This window comes from Rhinopithecus roxellana, chromosome 9, assembly GCF_007565055.1.
Source record: "Rhinopithecus roxellana isolate Shanxi Qingling chromosome 9, ASM756505v1, whole genome shotgun sequence".
Classification (NCBI taxonomy): Eukaryota; Metazoa; Chordata; class Mammalia; order Primates; family Cercopithecidae; genus Rhinopithecus; species Rhinopithecus roxellana.
The window spans coordinates 13130781-13150952 of record NC_044557.1 but is presented as its reverse complement, the minus strand read 5'-3'; the positions used below and the strand labels follow the sequence as shown (position 1 = coordinate 13150952).

At 34.2% G+C, this 20172-nt stretch overlaps 1 protein-coding gene across 4 annotated transcripts in view; it reads left to right on the top strand.

The window, feature by feature from the left end:
- The window catches only part of SNTG1 (syntrophin gamma 1), a 929093-nt gene that overhangs the window by 708144 nt on the left and 200777 nt on the right, over positions 1 to 20172 (top strand). For all 4 annotated transcript variants that reach the window (XM_030938149.1, XM_030938152.1, XM_030938151.1 and 1 more), the window contains one exon: positions 2786 to 2824. In XM_030938149.1, coding sequence (XP_030794009.1) covers positions 2786 to 2824 — 39 coding nt within the window. The remainder of the gene's footprint in view (positions 1 to 2785; positions 2825 to 20172) is intronic.

The following is a 20172-nucleotide window of genomic DNA, read 5'->3' as shown; positions in this document are numbered from 1 at the left end:
CTCTTGACTCAAAAAATAAAATAAAATAAAATAAAATAAAATAAAATAAAATAAAATAAAATAAAGATATGAAATGTTCTAATTCTCCCTATTTTTATTTACTGTTTTATTTTAAAATGTTAGTATAAGTACTAGCAAATGGAACATTTTATATTGTTATACTCCACTTGCTATGGGAAAGATGGAAATCATCTTTAAAATGGATTTGGGTGTGTGTACAGATTTTAAATCTTAACAAGGAATTATTTTGTATCTACAACACCAGGAAAAATTCCTGAATAAAATGGATGTACATTTCTTGCTGCCACAATGAGGGTAACAGGTGGACGGAGTTTTCTGTGCTGGACATCACACCCCCCATTTTGATTCGCCGTCTTCCATTCCTGTGCAGTCAGTAGTTTGGTTATTTAAGTTTATATTTCCATTGAAGCATGAATAAACATGAATAGATTATTTTACACTAATACGCAATTAAAAAGCTACAAATTTCAGTGGAAATCAGCTTGCACAAGTTATTTTCTTGCCAAATAAATCTATTAATACTACACATAGTGGTATTTAAGCATTGACTCATTCTTTTTGAATATTTTTACATAATCCTAGAATGACGTAAATTGTTCAAGTATAAAGTATTATGAAGTTATAGAGAAGCAGTATTTGAAAGGTTATGATGATATCATTTGACTAAGAGGAGCACAATTATCAGTATTTCCACTTTAAAGAATATTACTTCTTTAATAATTGACTTAATGCCTTGTTCTACTTTATTATTTTATTATTGTATTTGCCACATTACGAAAACAATCTACACATAATTTTTAAAGGCCATTTTAATATTTTCCAAACATAGTTTTTACGTATTAATATTATTATTTACATTTTATTCTGGTTGTTGGCATATCTCACTGTCTTGTCATTCTCTCTAGTCATTAATATATGACCTCTTTATTGTATTCTAATTTTTGATACAGATATTCTAATGTAAAATATATCATAATATATTCTATATTCTAAGTTACTCCCAATTTATTTCCTTATTTTTGAGCAGTGGTAGGAAATACACCATACATTTTATTATTTTAATAGTAGTAACATTATATAAGAAACCATTCAAAGGTTAGAGATGGTAACATTCATGTATCAGTTAATAAATTGATCTTTTCCAAGGTGAGTCAGGTATGTACTAAGGGAAACTAACAAAAACAAAAAATGGTAATGTAACAACTCCTCACAGATAAATAATTCTGATGGTCTAGTAAACACTCTAGTGGGAGAGAAAGTAGATCTCTGTGCAAGAAAACATCTTAATTCTGCAAACACTCCCAAGGGCGGGTTAGTAGGACAAGAATTCTGTGCTAGACTCAGAAGCTTGGCTCAACCACTACTTTCTACTCCGTGTTTGGCTCAACCACTACTTTCTATCATGAAGTGTTTACTTTCATAGGTGATCTTCAAGTTCCTAGAAAGATGGTTCAGACTTTTTTTCGGATTAAAAATCATTGCAGTTTACAAAGCTACATAGTACATTATTGAAGACAAGGGCCCACATAGAATATTAGTTGAATTTTAGAATTCTTTATAACAATTCATATGAACTAGCAAAAAGTAGATATCCACAAAGTACTCAGTATATATTTTTTAATTGATTAATAAAATATGTTTAGAGATCAGCTTTTCCATCTGTATTTCCAGGCTGTGCTGATTTTAGCCGAAGGCATATATGAGTAGGTTCAGAGATTCCTTAGCAGATTCCTTTGCAGAGCCAAAAGGTGTTTTGAAATGATCATAATAATGTAAGAAGTACATGGTTTCTGAACCTAAACTTGCTCAGATCACACATATGTTTTCAAATTTTCTTTTATTTTTACATTTTAAGTGAGAAATATCTTGCAATAAATCTGTTCTTGTAGATGTGACCTTTGTTGATGTTCCAACTTTGTGTACTTTTTCTGTTTAAATGATATATTATTTCACACTAGTCAGCAGGACAAAAGGGAACTAAAAAAGGACAAAATAAAATAAGTCAATGACATGATTTATAAGTGAATATAGTCTGCATTAATTCTGCTGTAAGTGTGTACCATACAGAGTTAGCATGTTTAAGTTTCTCTATAAAGCCATTGGAAGGTAATCGTTTTATTTAGCAAAAGCACTATTGAAGAAAGACTTCATGTAATGTCCTTTATCCAAACTTAATGCTCACTTTTATTTGGTTTTTAAAGTTTGTTTCCATGGCGTATGACAGAGGAAATGCTTTCTCTGAAGACCTACTTTAAATTCTTATAAAATATCATTGATTAAATTTTCTTAAAGTAAATGTTAGACTTTATCTGGAGTCTTGACTGAAAATGTTCAACACACATACTTTATCCTTTAGCATTTGGATATTGCATTTCCCTGTTCTCTTGAGTGCTAAAACAAATTGGATATAATATAATTTCAAAGTGCAAAAAACAAACCACAGAAAGTTACTCTCTACATTCTTGATAGATAATCATTTAGCATTGTTTGAGCACAGGCTTTTGGTTTCTGAGTTAAAAAAAAAAAAAATTAAAGGGAAATCTTTTCCAAAATGTTTACATATGAAATGTGGGATAATTTTGATAGCCAATTTTAAAAAGAAAAAATCTGTTTATATATGTTGTTTTATATGTGATGATTTCAGTATATCAAAATAGGATATTAATATATATTAGTTTGCTAAAAATAATCTGCATAAAATTCTGAGGGCCTTGTGTTACCACATACTTTTCTTCTCACTTTTATTATTTATTTATCATTGCAGATTAAAAAAATCAACAGAAATTTTCCTGTAAACCAGCAGGTAAGATCAAAGCATACTGCATACTTGGAAAGCTACATAATATATTTCTTCAATTTGATCTATTATAGAAGATAATGTTATCTGATTTCTGGACAGAAATAATTGATACTGTCATTTACTATCTTCAGTGAGAAATATACATTTCAGCTATCTCTTTCATATTATATAATATGTAGGTTCCTCTACTTATATTAAAAAGTACTTTAAAATGTGTATCTAAGTCAAAAATTATTGTTTATACAAAATAGTGATATTTATTTGAATACATTGTTGAAGAACTTACAGTTTTATTTACATATGATAGTTTTAGTATATCTTAACTTTTGGAAGACATACTTTTAATTTATCTCAAAATTCAAACGGATTTTTCACAATTTTCTGACAGTATTTCAAATAAGTCTAAGGCAATGCATAGAACAAAAATAATTTTGATTATTCAGCTCTATAAACTTCTTACTCTTGATATCAACTTTGATTTGAAACCATTGATCAAATCTAAATATCTATGCTAGCTATTTATAAATGATACATAAATTACATATTAATTTTAATGATAAAAATGTTTAAATGCTCTTCAATGTATAAAATGTAAGACCTTTTTCTTATCTAAACCTCAGTTCCCTTATCTGTTACATTTGTATAAGGGTGACTATCCTGTAAGTTTATTTTGAGGATTAAATAGTAGCACATGTAAAGTTCTCAATCTATGCTATCATTATCATCAAAGTTTCCAAATGTTTACACTTATTCTTTGGAATACAGAATTTATGTTTTGTAGAAATTGTATCATTAATGATGCTGCTAGCCCAGATCAGCTTCCAAAGCCATGTGTAACTAGAACACTGGAGAGAACCACTTTGGAGAGTTCATTGTGTCTACAATGCTCTGGTCTAGTTATTTTCAGCTCCAGAAGTCCCCTCCCTCCTAACTTAAGTCCCTCAGTCCTGAGTCAAGTTGATATTTTGGATAAATGCAGAGGTTGGGGAGGTGTACATGTCTTGCCACATGCTGCAGCAGCCTGTAGTTGTTTCTAAGTCCCTTACTTACAGTGTGGAAAGCAGAGCTGTCACCAGCAGACTCTGCTTACTTGCTCTGTGATGACACCTGGGATGCTCCCTTTGTTGCTCCCATGCTTTCCCAGGTGATTCTAATATGGGTGTCATCTTGAGAACTGCAGACAGGTATAGTTCAAGATAGGTGTCATCTTAGAGCTACAGTTTAGTGTTTTTATAGGGTTCCAGTAGAGGGAAAATGTCATTAATAAGAAATCACTCAGATAGAAGAAAGCATCAGCTATAGGAGAAGATTATAATGTCCATCGATAGACAAGGCTGTTTTCTAGTCAGATCTATAAAAATGGAAATCTGCTGTTTTGTAAATTCTTCTCCAAAATAAAAAAATGGTGATTTTTTTTTTAATTTAAGAATGACTCTAGACCTGTGTCATCACCCTCTCATGCCTTTTCTAACCTCAACATGGGAGATATTAATATTGGTGTAGTATATTACTACAGTGGTCACTCCCCTGATAGCCCCAAAGCTATTCTGTAATCATAATGACAATTACAGCTAACACTTCTCACGTAGTCAGCCTGCTGACTGGGACCACTTCTTGCCACCTTTGCTTATATCCAGGTTTAGAATAACATTAAGTAAAATAAATGAGAATTTGAATAAATCACACATAGAACAGGTAATAAAAAACCTCAATATTCTAACACTATAATGTTCTGACACATACTCGTATGTAAACATAGATGTTCATTATTATTCATCATTTTTATTTGCTAGCATGCTAATATTTTTCATTATATAATTATTTCAAATCTGAAATTATGTAATTCAAAACTATTTCAGATTTTATTTCAATTATTTTGGCAGCTCACAGTTTTGAAAATCATAACAAATTCTTCCCGGCATTTAAGAAACCTGAAAATAATAGTTAATAGTTTTTTTTTTCATTACTACTTTCCATTGTATACATGAAGAATTTTAAGAAATAGGATTAATTTATAGTTAAATATTTATATTATTACATAATTAGGAAAACTCACCTCATAGTATGACAACAATGCATTAAATGACTAGAATACATTTCCTGTTTAGTAAAATCTGAGCCAGTTTAAGGAAATTGAAATTTAAAAGCACATATAATCCAATTTCTGATGACATATGTATTAAATAACTCCCTCGTATTCCTGGTATTCTAGGTATCAAAACAAATTAAAAGTCACCCAAGCTACAATGAACCAGAAGTTCTCTGCTCCCTGAGATCTGATTTTCAATTTGTGCTACCCAGATGGTACCACTACCCTAACCAGATAAATTAAAATGAAAGCAAAACACAGGGAGAGAGCCACTGCAGTCCAACTGAGACAAGTGCTAAGATTAGTTCCACATGAACTCTGCCATACTCCAGAATGCATGATGCTTTCAAGAAAAATTCTCTGTCTGAAGAAGATGGTTGGACCCAAAATTATAAACCATATGAGGAAATAAGTCATTATAAAAAAATGCATAGAGACTAAAGAACTATCCAAAATATTTTTAATCATGATTTTTTTAAATAAAGAAATCAAAATTGTAAGACAAGAACAGGACATAGTGCTAAAATTTGTAGTTGTTAAAAGAACCAAACAGGAGTTCAAAACTGAAAAAAAAAAAAAAAAAAAAAAAAAAAAAAAAAACAACCCTATATTTAAAATTAATTAACCAACTAAATAATCTTAGTTATTGCCTCCACTTGAAATCACATTAGTGTATCTCCTACTTCACTTTTCATGAGGAGTAAGTTTTCCATTTTTTTCTATGCATCTGAGACACATTCATGTGTTTTTGTTTTATTAAGAAAACTGATTTGGATTTGGTTTTTTTTTTTTTTTTTTTTTTTTTTCTTTGAGACTGTCACCTAGGCTGGAGTGCAGTGGAGCAATCTTGGCTCACTGCAACCTCCGCCTCCCTAGTTCAAGCGATTCTCCTGCCTCAGCCTCTTGAGCAACTGGGATTGGAGGCATGTACCACCAGGCCTGGCTAATTTTTATATTTTTAGTAGAAACAAGTTTACTCTGTTGGCCAGGATGGTCTCAAACTCTTCACCTTAAGTGATCTGCCTGCCTTGGCCTCCCAAAGTGCTGGGATTACAGGCATGAGCCACAACAGCCATCCTGAACTGGTTCATTTTTACAGTGAACACACTGAAATTCAACTTGCCCTGATAACTTTCTGTTGAAAAGATGAAAGGTGGGACAGTGGTCTTGCTGATGAACAAAATAGGGATAACTGAATGGATGTCAAGTGATGTTGTGATAATTCTCTCAATATATTAGAGGTAAAGGCATACAGGCCTAGAGAACCAGGCCTACATCACACTACTGTATGTACCTAGACCATTAGGTCATAATTTATTACATGTGTCATTTTTACTCATTTTTAACTGAAGTTTCTTCATCCTGAAATAAATCTCATTCCTTCCACAAAAATAGCATTTTTCATTAACTTTCTTCTATAATTGTTTACCTGAGAGTAACATTATAAAGTATTAATTCATCATTAAAATATTAATATAATGAGCTTTATATTAGGCAGTATACAAAATAATATAATCAAATTGTTTACATTAGTTTAAATTAATAAAGTTATACTTATTTAAAACAACATGTTAGCTGTGGCAGCTATTCCTACAGAAATATTTACATTTGACTAACCATAATAATTTGGACACATTATTATAGATGTGTACATACCATACATAGAATGCTGGCAGCTGGAATAGAAAGTGACTAAAGTCTCTAGTTGTGCTGGGGAGAATTATGGAATTTCAGGACACTTTAAAAATCCATTTCTGGAGTGGCATCAGAAAAGAAAGAGGAGTAGGATAAATTTTGTCAGTTTTGCTTCTCTATAAAAGCAACAGAAGAATGGCAAAAATAGAATCAACTTTTAACAAATATGGAAATTCACAAAGGCTCACTGAACCCAGGGAGCATTTATTCAAGAAAAACAACTGAGTCTTGGTAAGAACAGCAAGCTTTGTGGCATTGTAACTGGACCTAGTTCCAACCCCTCCCTTTTCTCTGGCAATATGGTGGCTTACAGAATAATGATGTATAACCTGAAATTTATAATCTAATAAGTTGTATATTTAATTCATGCAATTTTAGCGTTATTGAAGATGTGTATTTGTGTGTATTTAGACAAAATATTCTATTAATGAAACTGACAATTGGTCTTTATTTTTGGGGATGTAAAATCTATTTTTTTCAATTTGAGAAAGAAATTATCCTAGTTCTTTATATATTCAATTTATAAATGTTAAAAACACATTATGGAGTCACACAATCTGGGGATAATGAGCCTATTGTTGTTCTGGTCCATTTCATAACACTTGGTGATAAAATATGCTGGCATTTTATGATCTAAAGGAGAATCCACCTCAAAAAATGTAATGTGTCTTTATAAATTAACTCTTGGAAAATCAGCTAGCTCATAAATCATTTGATAACAAACATGACGGTTATTTCACATGAAAAAGAGGTGTAAATGTTATTTTACAGTTAAACTAAAAGAGCCCACACCTAATTATGTAAACAATTATGTATTACAGTTAAAATAAAATATACACTTTAGAAGACTTGGGAAAGGGTTATTCAAATAATAGAAAGTTGTATATGTGTGTGTGTGTTGAATTTATACACATGTATACATGGGTTTCATTATTGAAAGAATTGTCTTAATTCTCATTGGCTTTCTTTTCTAAATATATAGATTTTCAAAATCCTGAGGGTGTGGGGATCAAATATGGCAAAATTGTCTTGTTTCGCATTTTCCAGATTGTTATATAAATGGAATCATACCGTATGTCTGAATTTGTGTGGTTTCTTTCATACAGCATAATTATTTTTAACATTGCTCATTTAACAGCGTGCAAAAATCCATCATTCTTTTTTTTTTTTTTTTTTTTTTTTTGAGACAGAGTCTCTCTCTGTCGCCCGGGCTGGAGTGCAGTGGCCGGATCTCAGCTCACTGCAAGCTCCGCCTCCCGGGTTTACGCCATTCTCCCGCCTCAGCCTCCCGAGTAGCTGGGAATACAGGCGCCCGCCACCTCGCCCGGCTAGTTTTTTGTATTTTTTAGTAGATATGGGGTTTCACCATGTTAGCCAGGATGGTCTCGATCTCCTGACCTCGTGATCCACCCGTCTCGGCCTCCCAAAGTGCTGGGATTACAGGCTTGAGCCACCGCGCCCGGCCTCATCATTCTTTTTAATGCTGAGTAGTACTTCATCGGTGGCTCTACCACCGTTTGTATATTGTGTATTACCACATTAATGCACATTTGCTTGATTTTAAGTTTTAGTGTATTACAGATAAAGCTGATGTATATATTTATGAAAAGTGTTTGTCTTGACATATACTTTTATTATATTTGGGTAAAATCCTAGTAGTGTGATAACTGGATATTATGGTTGTATATTTTGAACATTTTAAGAAACTGCAAAACTGTTTTCCAAAGGGTTTTACATCTCACGTTGACACCAGCAGAGTAAAGATAATCTCGTAGATATCCCTTATGGTCAGGCCTTTAATTTTTGGACATTCTAATAGATGTGTCATGACTTGTTAAATTTTAATTTGCATTTCTCCAAAGAATAATGATGTTGAGCAACTTTCCACGTTATTATTTGACATCTGTATATATTATTTTGTGAATTGTCTCTTCAAATGTTGCCCAAGGATAGAAGTTTTTAAATTTGATGAAGTCTAATTCATTGCATTTTAATGAATCATGCTTTTGAAAATTCCTAACACAGGAAATAAATTTTCACGTATTTTTTATCCTAGGTTTTTTACAGTATGCTTTTTATTTTAAATCTATGATTTATTTTTATTTAACACTTGTTTCAAAAGTGAGGTAGAGATCAAAGGCATTTTTAAAGGGAGATACAATAGTTCCAGCATATTTGTTGAAAATATTATTCTTTCTTCACTGAATTATTATTCCTCTATCAAAAAACAAATTGATCACATACATGTGGGCCTATTTCTGCACCCTAAATGCTGCTGCCTTCATCTATTTGTATCTCATGACACAAATACAAAACTGTCTTGAATACTGTAGTACTACAATGTCTAACATCAGTAGTGTGAGTCCGCTAGCTTTGTGTTATTTGTTGTTGTTGATAAAACTTCTAATATTTTTATTAATGTTTTTATATAATTGAAATGTAATAATTGTACACGTTTGGGGGACAGTGTAATATTTCGAATCATATATACATTGTATAATGAGTGAATCAGAGTAATTGCCAAATCCATCACTTTAAACATTTATCGTTTATTTTGGTGGCAACACTCAAAATCTCCTCTAGCTATGTTGAGGTTTACACTACGTAGTTATTTGCTATAGTTACCCTACTGTGTAATACAACATCAGAACTTATTGTGTATCTGTAACTTTGTACCCACAGGTGAACCTTTCCCAATCTCCCCTCACTCTTCCCCTCCCTAGCCTCTGGTAACCACTATTGTACTCTCTACCTGTACGAGATCAACATTTTTTAGATAACACTGATGAGTGAGATCATGTGGTGTTTGTCTTTCTATACATGGGTCATTTTACTTAACATAATGTCCTCCAAGTTCATTCATGTTGCCGTGAATGACAAGATTTCATTCTGTTGTACAGCTGTAGAGAATATATATATATATAATGCCTCATGTTCTTTATTCATTCATATATAAATATGTCTCGTGTTCTTTATTCATTCATCTGTATATGAACATTTAAGTTGATACCATATCTCAGCTATTGTGAATAGTGCTGCTTATTGGGAGTGCAGCTATCTCTTTAACATACTGATTTCACGGTCTTCGAGTGCATACTCAGTACTGTTTTCCATAATGGGTGTATGAATTTACATTCCCAACAACAGTACACAAGAGTTGCCCTTTCTCCACATCCTTGCCAGCATTTGTTATTTGTTTTTGTTTTTGTTTTTTGATAATAGCCATTTGAACTGGTGTGAGGTGATACCTCATTTTGGTTTTGATTTGTATTCCACTAATGACTAGTGATTTTGAGCATTTTTAAATGTAAACCTTGGCCATTTGTATGTATTCTTTTGAGAAATGTCTTTTCAGATCTTTTGCCCATTTTTAAATCCAATTACATGGTTTCTTGCTATTGAGTTTTTTGAGCTTCTTATATATTACGGTTATTAATATCTTGTCAGACAGGAAATTTGCAAATATTTTTTCCCACTCTGTGAGTTGTCTCTTTGTTGGTTATTTCCTTTGATGAGCAGAAGGTTTTGTTTGTTTGTTTGCTTGTTTTGTTGTTGTTGTTAGTTTGATACAATCCCATTTGTCTATTTTTGCTATTGTTGCCTTTGCTTTTGAAGTCTTATTTTTAAAAATCCTTGCCCAGCCCAGTGTTATGAAGCAATTTCCCTAAGCTTTCTTCAAGTGCTTCCATAGTTTCAGGTCTTACTTAAAGTTCAGGTCTTACTTAAATTTAAGTCTTTAAGACATTTTGATTTGATTTTTGTGTGTGGTGAGAGATAGGGGTCTAGTTTCATTTTTCTGAGTGTAGATATGCAGTTTTCCCAACATCATTACTGAAAAAACTATTCTTTCCCTAATACGTGTTCTTGACACTTTTGTTGGCTTTAAGTGTATGGATTTATTCTTAGGGTTTTCTATTCTGTTCCATTGGTTTATGTATCTATTTTTATGCCAGAACCATACATTTTGTTTACTATATCTTTGTAGTATATTTTAAAGTCATGTTGTGTGATGCCTTAACTTTATTCTTTTTTGCTCAAGATTGCTTTGTCTATTGGCAGTCTTTTACATTTCCATTTGAATTTGAACATTGCTTTAAAAAATCTGTGAAAATGGCATTGTCTTTTTGATAAGGATTTCATTAAATATGTAGATGGCTTTGGTTAATATTGACATTTTAGCAATATTAATTATCCCGATCCATGAACACAGAATACCTTTCCATTTGTTTGGATTTCCTCCAATTTCTTTCATCAATGCTTTACAGATTTTATTATAGAGATCTTCCATTTGTTTGGTTAAGTTTATTCCTAAATATTTCTCTGTGGCCATTGTAAATGAAATTGCTTCCTAATTTTTTTATGATAGTTTGCTGTTGGTGGTATGGAAATACTACTAATTCTATGTTGGTTGTGTATTCTGCAAATTTACTAGTCATTCATTAGTTATAACAACTTTTTGGAGTCTTTAAGGTTTTCTACATCTATGGTAGGTATGTTTATTTATTGGGTGCAAGAGATACTTTGACAGAGGCATGCAATGCATAATAATCACATCATGGAAAATGGGATGTTTATCCCCCATCCAGTTTTCCCAGCACCATTGATTGAAGAGACTGTCATTTCCCCTAATGTATATTCTTGGCACACTTGTTGGAAATGAATTCACTGTAGGTGTATGAATTTATTTCTGGGTTCTCTATTCTTTTCCTCTGATCTGTGTGTCTGTCTTTAACAGTACCATGCCATTTTGCTTACTATATCTCTATAGTATAATTAGAAATGAAGTAATGTGAATCCTCAAGTTTTCTTCTTTTTGCTCAGAATAGCTTTGTTTATTCTGGATATTTTGTTGTTGCAAAAAAATTTTAGGATTGTTTTTCTATTTATCTGAAGAATGTCATTGACATTTTGTTAGGAATTGCATTGAGTCTGTACATTGCTTTGGGTACTATGGATATTTTAACAATATTGATTCTTCAAATCCATGAATACAAAATGTCTTTCTTTTCGATGCATCCTTTTTAATTTCTTTCACCAATGTTTTCTAGTTTTCATTGTAGTGATCTTTCATTTCTTTGTTATTTATTGCTATTACAAATGGGATTACAGTTTTGATTTCATTTTCAAATCATTCACTCTTGGCATTTAGAAATGCCACTGATTTTTGTATGTTGATTTTGAATCCTAAAACTTTAATGAATTTATTTATCAGTTCTAATAGTTTGTTGGTGTCTTTAGATTTTTCCAAATATGAGATCATAACATCTGCAAACAAGGATAATTTGACTACTTCTTTTCCCACTTTGACGCTCTTTATTTCTTTCTCTTGTCTGATTGCTCTAGCTAGAACTTCCAGTACTATGTTGAGTAACAGTTGGGAAAGTGGGGTTCTCTGTCATGATCCAGACAAAGATGCTTTCAAGAAAGGCTTTCAGTTTTTCCCTATTCATTATAATACTAACTTGGGTCTGTAATATACGGATTTTATCATGTTGAGGTATGTTCCTTGTATTACCAGTTTTTTCTTAATCATGGAAGGATTTTGAATGTTATCAAATGCTTTTACAGCATCAATTGAAATGATCATATGGTTGTTGTTCCTCATTCTGTTGACATGGTGTATCACATTGACTGATTTGTGTATGCTGAACCATTGTTGAATCTCTGTGCTAAATCCCACTTGGTCATGATGAATGATCTTTTTAGTGTGTTGAATTTGGGTTGATAGTATTTTGTTGAGGATTTTTGCATCAGATTTCATCAGAAATATTGGCCTTTAGTTTTCTTTTTTGGATATGCCTTTGTCTGCCTTTGGTATCAGGGAAAACTATCTGCATAGAATAAGTTTGGAAATATTAGCTTCTCCATTTTTTGGAGGAGTTTAATTAGGATTGGTGTTAGTTCTTTAAATGTTTGATAGAATTCAGCAGTGAAGCCATTGGGTCCCAAGCTTTTCTTTACTGGGAGACTTATTAGAGCTCCAATTTCCTTCCTTGTGATTGGTCTGTTTTGATATTGGATTTCTTCATGATTCAATCTTGGTAAGTTGTATGTGTCTAGGAATTTACCTATTTCCTCTGGATTTTCCAGTTTATTGCCATATATTTTCTCATAATGGCAAATATATAAATTTCTACTGAACTTATGCAGTATCAGTTGTAATTAGAAATTCATCTCTAATTTTATTTATTTGGTTCTTCTTTCTTTTTTTGTTAGTTTTAGTAAAGGTTTATCAATATTATTTATCTCTTTTTAAAAAACTTTTTACTTGGTTATCTTTTTTATTGTTTTATTTGTTTATTTATACATAATTTATTTCTGCTCTGATCTTTACACTTTTTTTTCTTCTATTAATATTGGGTTTGGTTTGCTGTTGCTTATCTAGTTCTTTAAGACACGTTAGGCTAGCTGGGCGTGGTGGCTCACCCCTGTAATCTCAGGACTTTGGGAGGCTGAGGTGGGCAGATTATGAGGTCAAGAGACTGAGACCATCCTGGCCAACATGGTGAAACCATGTCTCTACTAAAAATACAAAAAAAAATTAGCTGGGCATGGTGGCATGCACCTGTAGTCCCAGCTACTCGAGAGAATCGCTTGAACTCAGGAAGTGGAGGTTTCAGTGAGCTGAGATGGCATCACTGCACTCCAGTCTGGTGACAAAGTGAGCAAGACTGCATCTCAAACAAAACAAAACAAAACAAAACAAAACAAAACAAAACAAAACAGACATGTTAGGCTATTAAGCTATTTATTTGAAGGTTTTTGTTTGTTTGGTTTTGTTTTTTATGTAGGCACATAGCTATAGATTTTCCTCTTAGCTCTGCTTTTGCTGTATCCCATAGGTTTTGTTATGTTGTGTTTGCATGACCATTTGTTTCAAGAAATTTTTCAATGTCCCTCTTAATTTCTGCATTGACCAACTGGACATTAAGGAGCATATGTATAATTTCCATGTGTTTGTATAGCTTCTAAAATTCCTCTTGTTATTTATTTGTAGTTTTATTCCATTGCCGTCAGGGAAAATGCTTGAGATGATTGTGAGTTTTTCAGTATTTTCAGACATGTTTTGTTAGCTGACATATCTCCTTGAGAATAATCTATATGCTGAGGAGAAGAATGTTTATTCTGAAGCTGTTGGATTAAATATTCTGTAAATATTTATTAGGTCCATTTGTTCTAAGGTGCAAGATTAAACACGATTTTCTTTGTTGATTTTCTTTCTGGAAGATTTGTCCAATGCTGAAAATTGGGTGTTGAGGTGTCTAGCTATTCTTGTATTGAGGCCTGTCTCTCTCTTTTGCTTTAATAATATTTACTTTCTATATCTGGTTGCTTCGGCACTGGGTGCATATGTAATTACTATATCCTCTTGATGAATTTACCCTTTTATCATTATATAGTAACTTTCTTTGTTTCCTCTTGTAGTTTTTGTCTTGAAATATATTTTGTCTGGTATAAGTATAGCTACTTCTTTTATTTTTTTTTGTTTCAATTAGCATGGAATATCTTTTATTATTCCTTTATTTTCAGTCTTTGTGTATCTTTAGAGGTGAAATGTGTTTACATTAAACAACAGATAATTGAGTCTTCCTTTTTTAATCCATTCTGCCACTCTATGTCTTTTGATTAGAGAGGTTAGTGTATTTACGTTCAATATTATTATTCATTAGTAAGGACTTACTCCTGCTATTTTGCTATTTGTTTTCTTGTTGTTTTGTGGTCTTCTCATTCTTATTTCCTTTCATCTAGTCTTCCTTTTAGTTAAAGTGATTTTATCTGGAGGTATGATTTAAATTCTCTTTTATGTTATTTGTGTATCCATTGTATGGTTTTCGATTTGAGGTTGCCATGAGGATTGATAGAGTATCTTATAACTTATAATTTTAAATTAATGAGAACTTAAAACTGGTTGCATAAACAAAAACTAATATAAACTCTACACTTTAACTTCTTCTTCCAACATTTTAACTTGTTGTTTCTCTGTATGTCTTATAGTACTGTTTGTCATGAAAAGTTGTTGTAGTTTTTATTTTTGATTGGTTCATCATTTAGTCTTTCTACTTAAGATGAATAGTTTACACACCACAATTACAGTGTTATAATTGTGTTTTTCTGTGTGCGTACTATTACTAGTGAGTTTTGTACTTTCAGGTGATTTTTTCTTGTTCATTAACATCATTTGCTTTCACACTGAAAAACTTCCTATAGCATTTCCTGTAGGACAGGTCTGGTGTTGATGAAATCCCTCAGCTTTTGTTTGGGAATGTCTTTATTTCTTCCTCATGCTTAATGCATATTTTCACTGGGTATACTATTCTAAAGTAAAAATTATTTTCCTTCATCACTTTAAATATGCCATACTAGCCTCTACTGGCCTGTCAGGTTTACTCTGAAAAGTCAGCTGCCAGATGTATTGGAGCTCCATTGTGTGTTATTTTTTTTCTTTTCTCTTGCTGGTTTTAGAGTTCTCTCATTTTCTCTGGTCTTTGGAAGTTTGATTGTTAAATGCCTTGAGGTTGTCTTCTTTAGGGGAAGTCCATTTCGTGCTTTATCACGTTCTTGTACTTGAATGTTATCTCTCTTTTCGCTTTGAAAATTCTCTATTATTATTTCTTTGAATAAACTTTCCACTCCTATCTGTTTCTCTACCTTCTCTTTTAGACCAATAACTTTTAGATTTGCCTTTTCAAAGCTATTTTCTACATCTCGTGAGTGTGTTTCATTATTTGTTATTTGTTTTTCTGTTGTCTCTTCTGTGACTTTCAAATAACCTGTCATCAAGCTCACTAATTCTCTTTTTTGCTCCACAGTTCCCCTATTAAGAAACTCCTACACATTCTTCAGTATGTCAGTTGCGTTTTTCAGCTCTACAATTTCTGCTTGATTCTTTTAAACTATTTCAATCACTTTATGAAATTTATTTGATAGAATTCTGAATTCCTTCTCTGTGTTGTCTTAAATCTCTTTCCGTTTCTTCAAACCAGCTACTTTGAATTTTCCTTGTGAAAGGTCATACATCTGTATTTCTCCAGGACTGGTCCTTAGTGTCTTATTTATTTCTTTTGGAGAAGTTATGTTTTCCTGGATAGTCTTGATGCTTATGGAGGTTTGTCAGCATCTGGGCATTGAAGATTTGGATATTTATTGTAGTCCTCGCAGTCTAGGCTTGCTTGTACCCTTCTTTCTTGGGGAAGCTTTCCAGCTATTCAATGGGACTTGGGCCCCAAGACCAATAACACTGATTCTTGCAGACTCACAGGTGTGCTGACTTGGTGGCCTTGGATAAGATCAGAAGAATTGTCTGGTTTGCAGGTAGATATTTTTGTTTTCTTCTCTTACTTTTTCCCCAAACCAAGGCTCCTTCTCTGTGCTGATCAGCTTAGAGCTAGAGGATGGGTGATGCAAGACCTCTGTGGCTACCACCATTAGGACTGCACTGGGTCAAACCTGAAGCCAGCAGAGCACTGAGTCTAGCTCAAGGTCAGTGAACCTAGCTGCTACCTAGGTTCACTCAAAGCCCTAGGGCTCTACAGTCAGCAAGTAGGGAAGCCAGACAGGGTAATGTCCTATACTTCAGGACGGTGAGTACCTCCATGTCCCAGAAGGGTTCAGATATGTTTTCTAGGGTCCAGGGACTAGAGTCAAAAACCTTAGAAATCTACTTGGTGCAGAGGCTCATGCCTGTAATCCCAGCACTTTGGGAGGCTGAGGCAGGCAGATCACTTTAGCTCAGGAGTTTGAGACCATCCTGGACACATGATGAACTCATCTGTACTTAAAAATACAAAAATTAGCTGGGCATGGTGGCACATGTCTGTAGTCCCAGCTACAGGGGGCTGAGATGGGAAGATTGCTTGAGCCCAGGAGGTGGAAGTTGCAGTGAGCCAAGATCACACCACTGCACTTCAGCCTGGGTGACAGGAAGACCCTCTTTCAAAAAAGAAAAAAATAAAATAAAATCTTAGAAATCTACCTAGTGTTCTATTCTGCCATGGCTAAGATGGCCCTCAAACTATAAGACAATGTCCTCCCCTCTTTTTTCTCCCCTTTTTACAGGCAGGGAATTTCTGCCAGGCTACCACCAATATTCACTTAAAGTCCAAGGGCTCTTCAGTGAGCTTGTGGTGAATGCTACGAGGACTGGGAGCCATTCTTCAGGGCAGTGGGTTCCCTTCTACTGCAGGACAGGTCCAGAAATGTCCAAGAGCCTAGGCCTGGATTTAGCCATCACAATAGCCTGCTTGGTTCTCTACCCCATTGTGGCTGAGCTGGTTCCTAAGGTGCAAGACAAAGTCCCCTTCATTTTTCCTCTGCTTTTCTCAAGCAAAAGGAGTCTTTCACCCTAGTCACAACAGCTGGAAATGTACTAGGTCTCACCTGAAGCCAGCATGTCTTAGGGTGTCACCAAAGGCCATGGCATACAAGCAAGGTATCACTGCAGGATATCAGGGCCCAAAGATTCTTCAGTCAGCAGGTGATGAATTGTCCCCAGACTGGGTCCCTCCCTTCAAGGCAGTGGGTTTCCTTCTGGCCCAAGGTGTATCTAGAAATGTTGTCTAGGAGGTAGAACCTGGAATGGGGCCTCACAACTCTGCCCTGTGCCCTGTCCTATAGTGGCTGAGCTGATATACAAGATTTGAGACAAAGTCCTCTTTACTCTTCCTGCTCCTGTCTTGAAGCAGAATGAGAGTCACTTTCATTTCTGTGAGCTGCACTGCCTGGGATTAGGGGAGGAGTGGTGCAAGCCTTTCCCTTAGCTGCCTTGGCTGGTATCTCCCTAGGTCAGCTGTTTCCCTAGTCCACTGGCTCTAAGCCCAGCACAGCACTAGGAATTGCCTAGGAATGTCAGCCCTTGTGGCTTAGACTGCCTTCAAGTTTACTTAGGATGCTGGAGCATTTTAGACTCCAGTGGTGAGTTCTGATGTCTGGGATGGGTGATTCCTTTCTGACTGCTCTGAATGCTCCCTCCATGGGAAGGCACCAGATGAGCACCAATCTTTGCTCTTTATTGCAACAGTGTAGCAAAACAGTTCAATGCCAAGCCTGCCAGTCGCTGTGCTCTTCTTCCCCCAAGTGCACAGATTCTCTATTCACACCATGAAGTCACTGCTAGGGGATGGGGGAGAGGTGATCTCAGTGATTCAAAATTTTCTTTTATATCCTCTTCAGTTCCTTCTCAACAATATGAGGTTAAAGGTACTGTTATTGTTCACCTGATTTTTTGTTCTTACAATGGTGCTATTTCGTGTGTGGTTGTTGGTTAAAATGTGGTGCTCCTGTTGGGAAGAGGAGATTATCCATGGAGGTTGTTATTCAGCAATCTTGCTCTGTCCTCACTGAAAAAAATAAAATAAAATAACACAAAAATAAAAAATAAGTAAAAACATCTATCATATTTTTGTCCTTGATTCTATTTATGTGATCTATTATGTTTGTTGATGGGTATATGTTGAGCCATATTTGCAACCCTTGGGTGAATCCCACTTGATCATGGTGAATGATCTTTATAATGTATTTGAATTTCCTTTGTTAGTATTTTGTTGAGAGTTTTTGTGTTTGTATTCATCATAGCTATTACCCTGTAGTTTTCTTTTCTTTGTTGTTCTTGTGTCCTTGTTCTTATTCAAAGTAATTTTGTCTACTCTGGAATCTTGCCCTTTCTAAACAGAAAGTTAGAAATACATAAACAACTTACAGACTTATTCAAGAGTAATTGTGTATTTTTGAAATTGCATAGAATCTTTTTTTTATTTTTTATTTTTTATTATACTTTAAGTTCTAGGGTACATGTGCATAACGTGCAGGTTTGTTACATATGTATACTTGTGCCATGTTGGTGTGCTGCACCCATCAACTCGTCAGCACCCAACAATTCATCATTTATATCAGGTATAACTCCCCAATGCAATCCCTCCCCCCTTCCCCCTCCCCATGATAGGCCCCGGTGTGTGATGTTCCCCTTCCCGAGTCCAAGTGATCTCATTGTTCAGTTCCCACCTATGAGTGAGAACACGTGGTGTTTGGTTTTCTGTTCTTGTGATAGTTTGCTAAGAATGATGGTTTCCAGCTGCATCCATGTCCCTACAAAGGATGCAAACTCATCCTTTTTTATGGCTGCATAGTATTCCATGGTATATATGTGCCACATTTTCTTTTTTTTTTTTTTTTTTTTTTTTCAGTGAGTATAGCTCTAATTTATTATTTAAACAATATTTTATTGATTATCTTGAATAGGTAATACCAGAACCCCTGGTTTAAAATTCAAAATGTAAAAATGGAAAGTGATGCAGCCACTTTGGAAAACTGTTTGGCAGCTCCTTAAAAACTTAAATATAGAGTTGCCATAAAATCCAGAAATTTTACGTGTAGGTATATACCCAAGAGTAATGAAAACACAATACTTATACACAAACATTTGTACAAAATGTTTATCAGTTTCATCAATAATGCCCCAAAAGTAGAAAAACTTAAAATGTCTATCCACTGATGAACGGATAAACAGGTTGTGGTATATTCATATAATGGAATATTTTTTTTTTCATGATTTTTTTTTTTTTCACATTTTCTTAATCCAGTCTGTCACTGATGGACATTTGGGTTGATTCCAAGCCTTTGCTATTGTGAATAGTGCCGCAATAAACATACGTGTGCATGTGTCTTTATAGCAGCATGATTTCTAATCCTTTGGGTATATAACCAGGAGTGGGATGGCTGGGTCATATGGTACATCTAGTTCTAGATCCTTGAGGAATTGTCATACTCTTTTCCATAATGGCTGAACTAGTTTACAATCCCACCAACAGTGTAAAAGTGTTCCTATTTCTCCACATCCTCTCCAGCACCTGTTGTTTCCTGACTTTTGAATGATTGCCATTCTAACTGGTGTGAGATGGTATCTCATTGTGCTTTTGATTTGCATTTCTCTGATGGCCAGTGATGATGAGCATTTATTCATGTGTCTGTTGTCTGTATGAATGTCTTCTTTTGAGAAATGTCTGTTCATATCCTTTGCCCACTTTTTGATGGGGTTGTTTGATTTTTTCTTGTAAATTTGTATGAGTTCTTTGTAGGTTTTGGATATCAGCCCTTTGTCAGATGAGTAGGTTGCAAAAATTTTCTCCCATTCTGTAGGTTGCCTGTTCACTCTGATGGTAGTTTCTTTTGCTGTGCAGAAGCTGTTTAGTTTAATTAGATCCCATTTGTCAATTTTGGCTTTTGTTGCCGTTGCTTTTGGTGTTTTAGACATGAAGTCCTTGCCCATGCCTATGTCCTGAATGGTACTACCTAGATTTTCTTCTAGGGTTTTTATGGTATTAGGTCTAACATTTAAGTCTCTAATCCATCTTGAATTACTTTTCATATAAGGAGTAAGGAAAGGATCCAGTTTCAGCTTTCTAGATACGGCTACCCAATTTTCCCAGCACCATTTACTAAATAGGGAATCCTTTCCCCATTTCTTGTTTCTCTCAGGTTTGTCAAAGATCAGATGGCTGTAGATGTGTGGTATTATTTCTGAGGACTCTGTTCTGTTCCATGGGTCTATATCTCTGTTTTGGCACCAGTACCA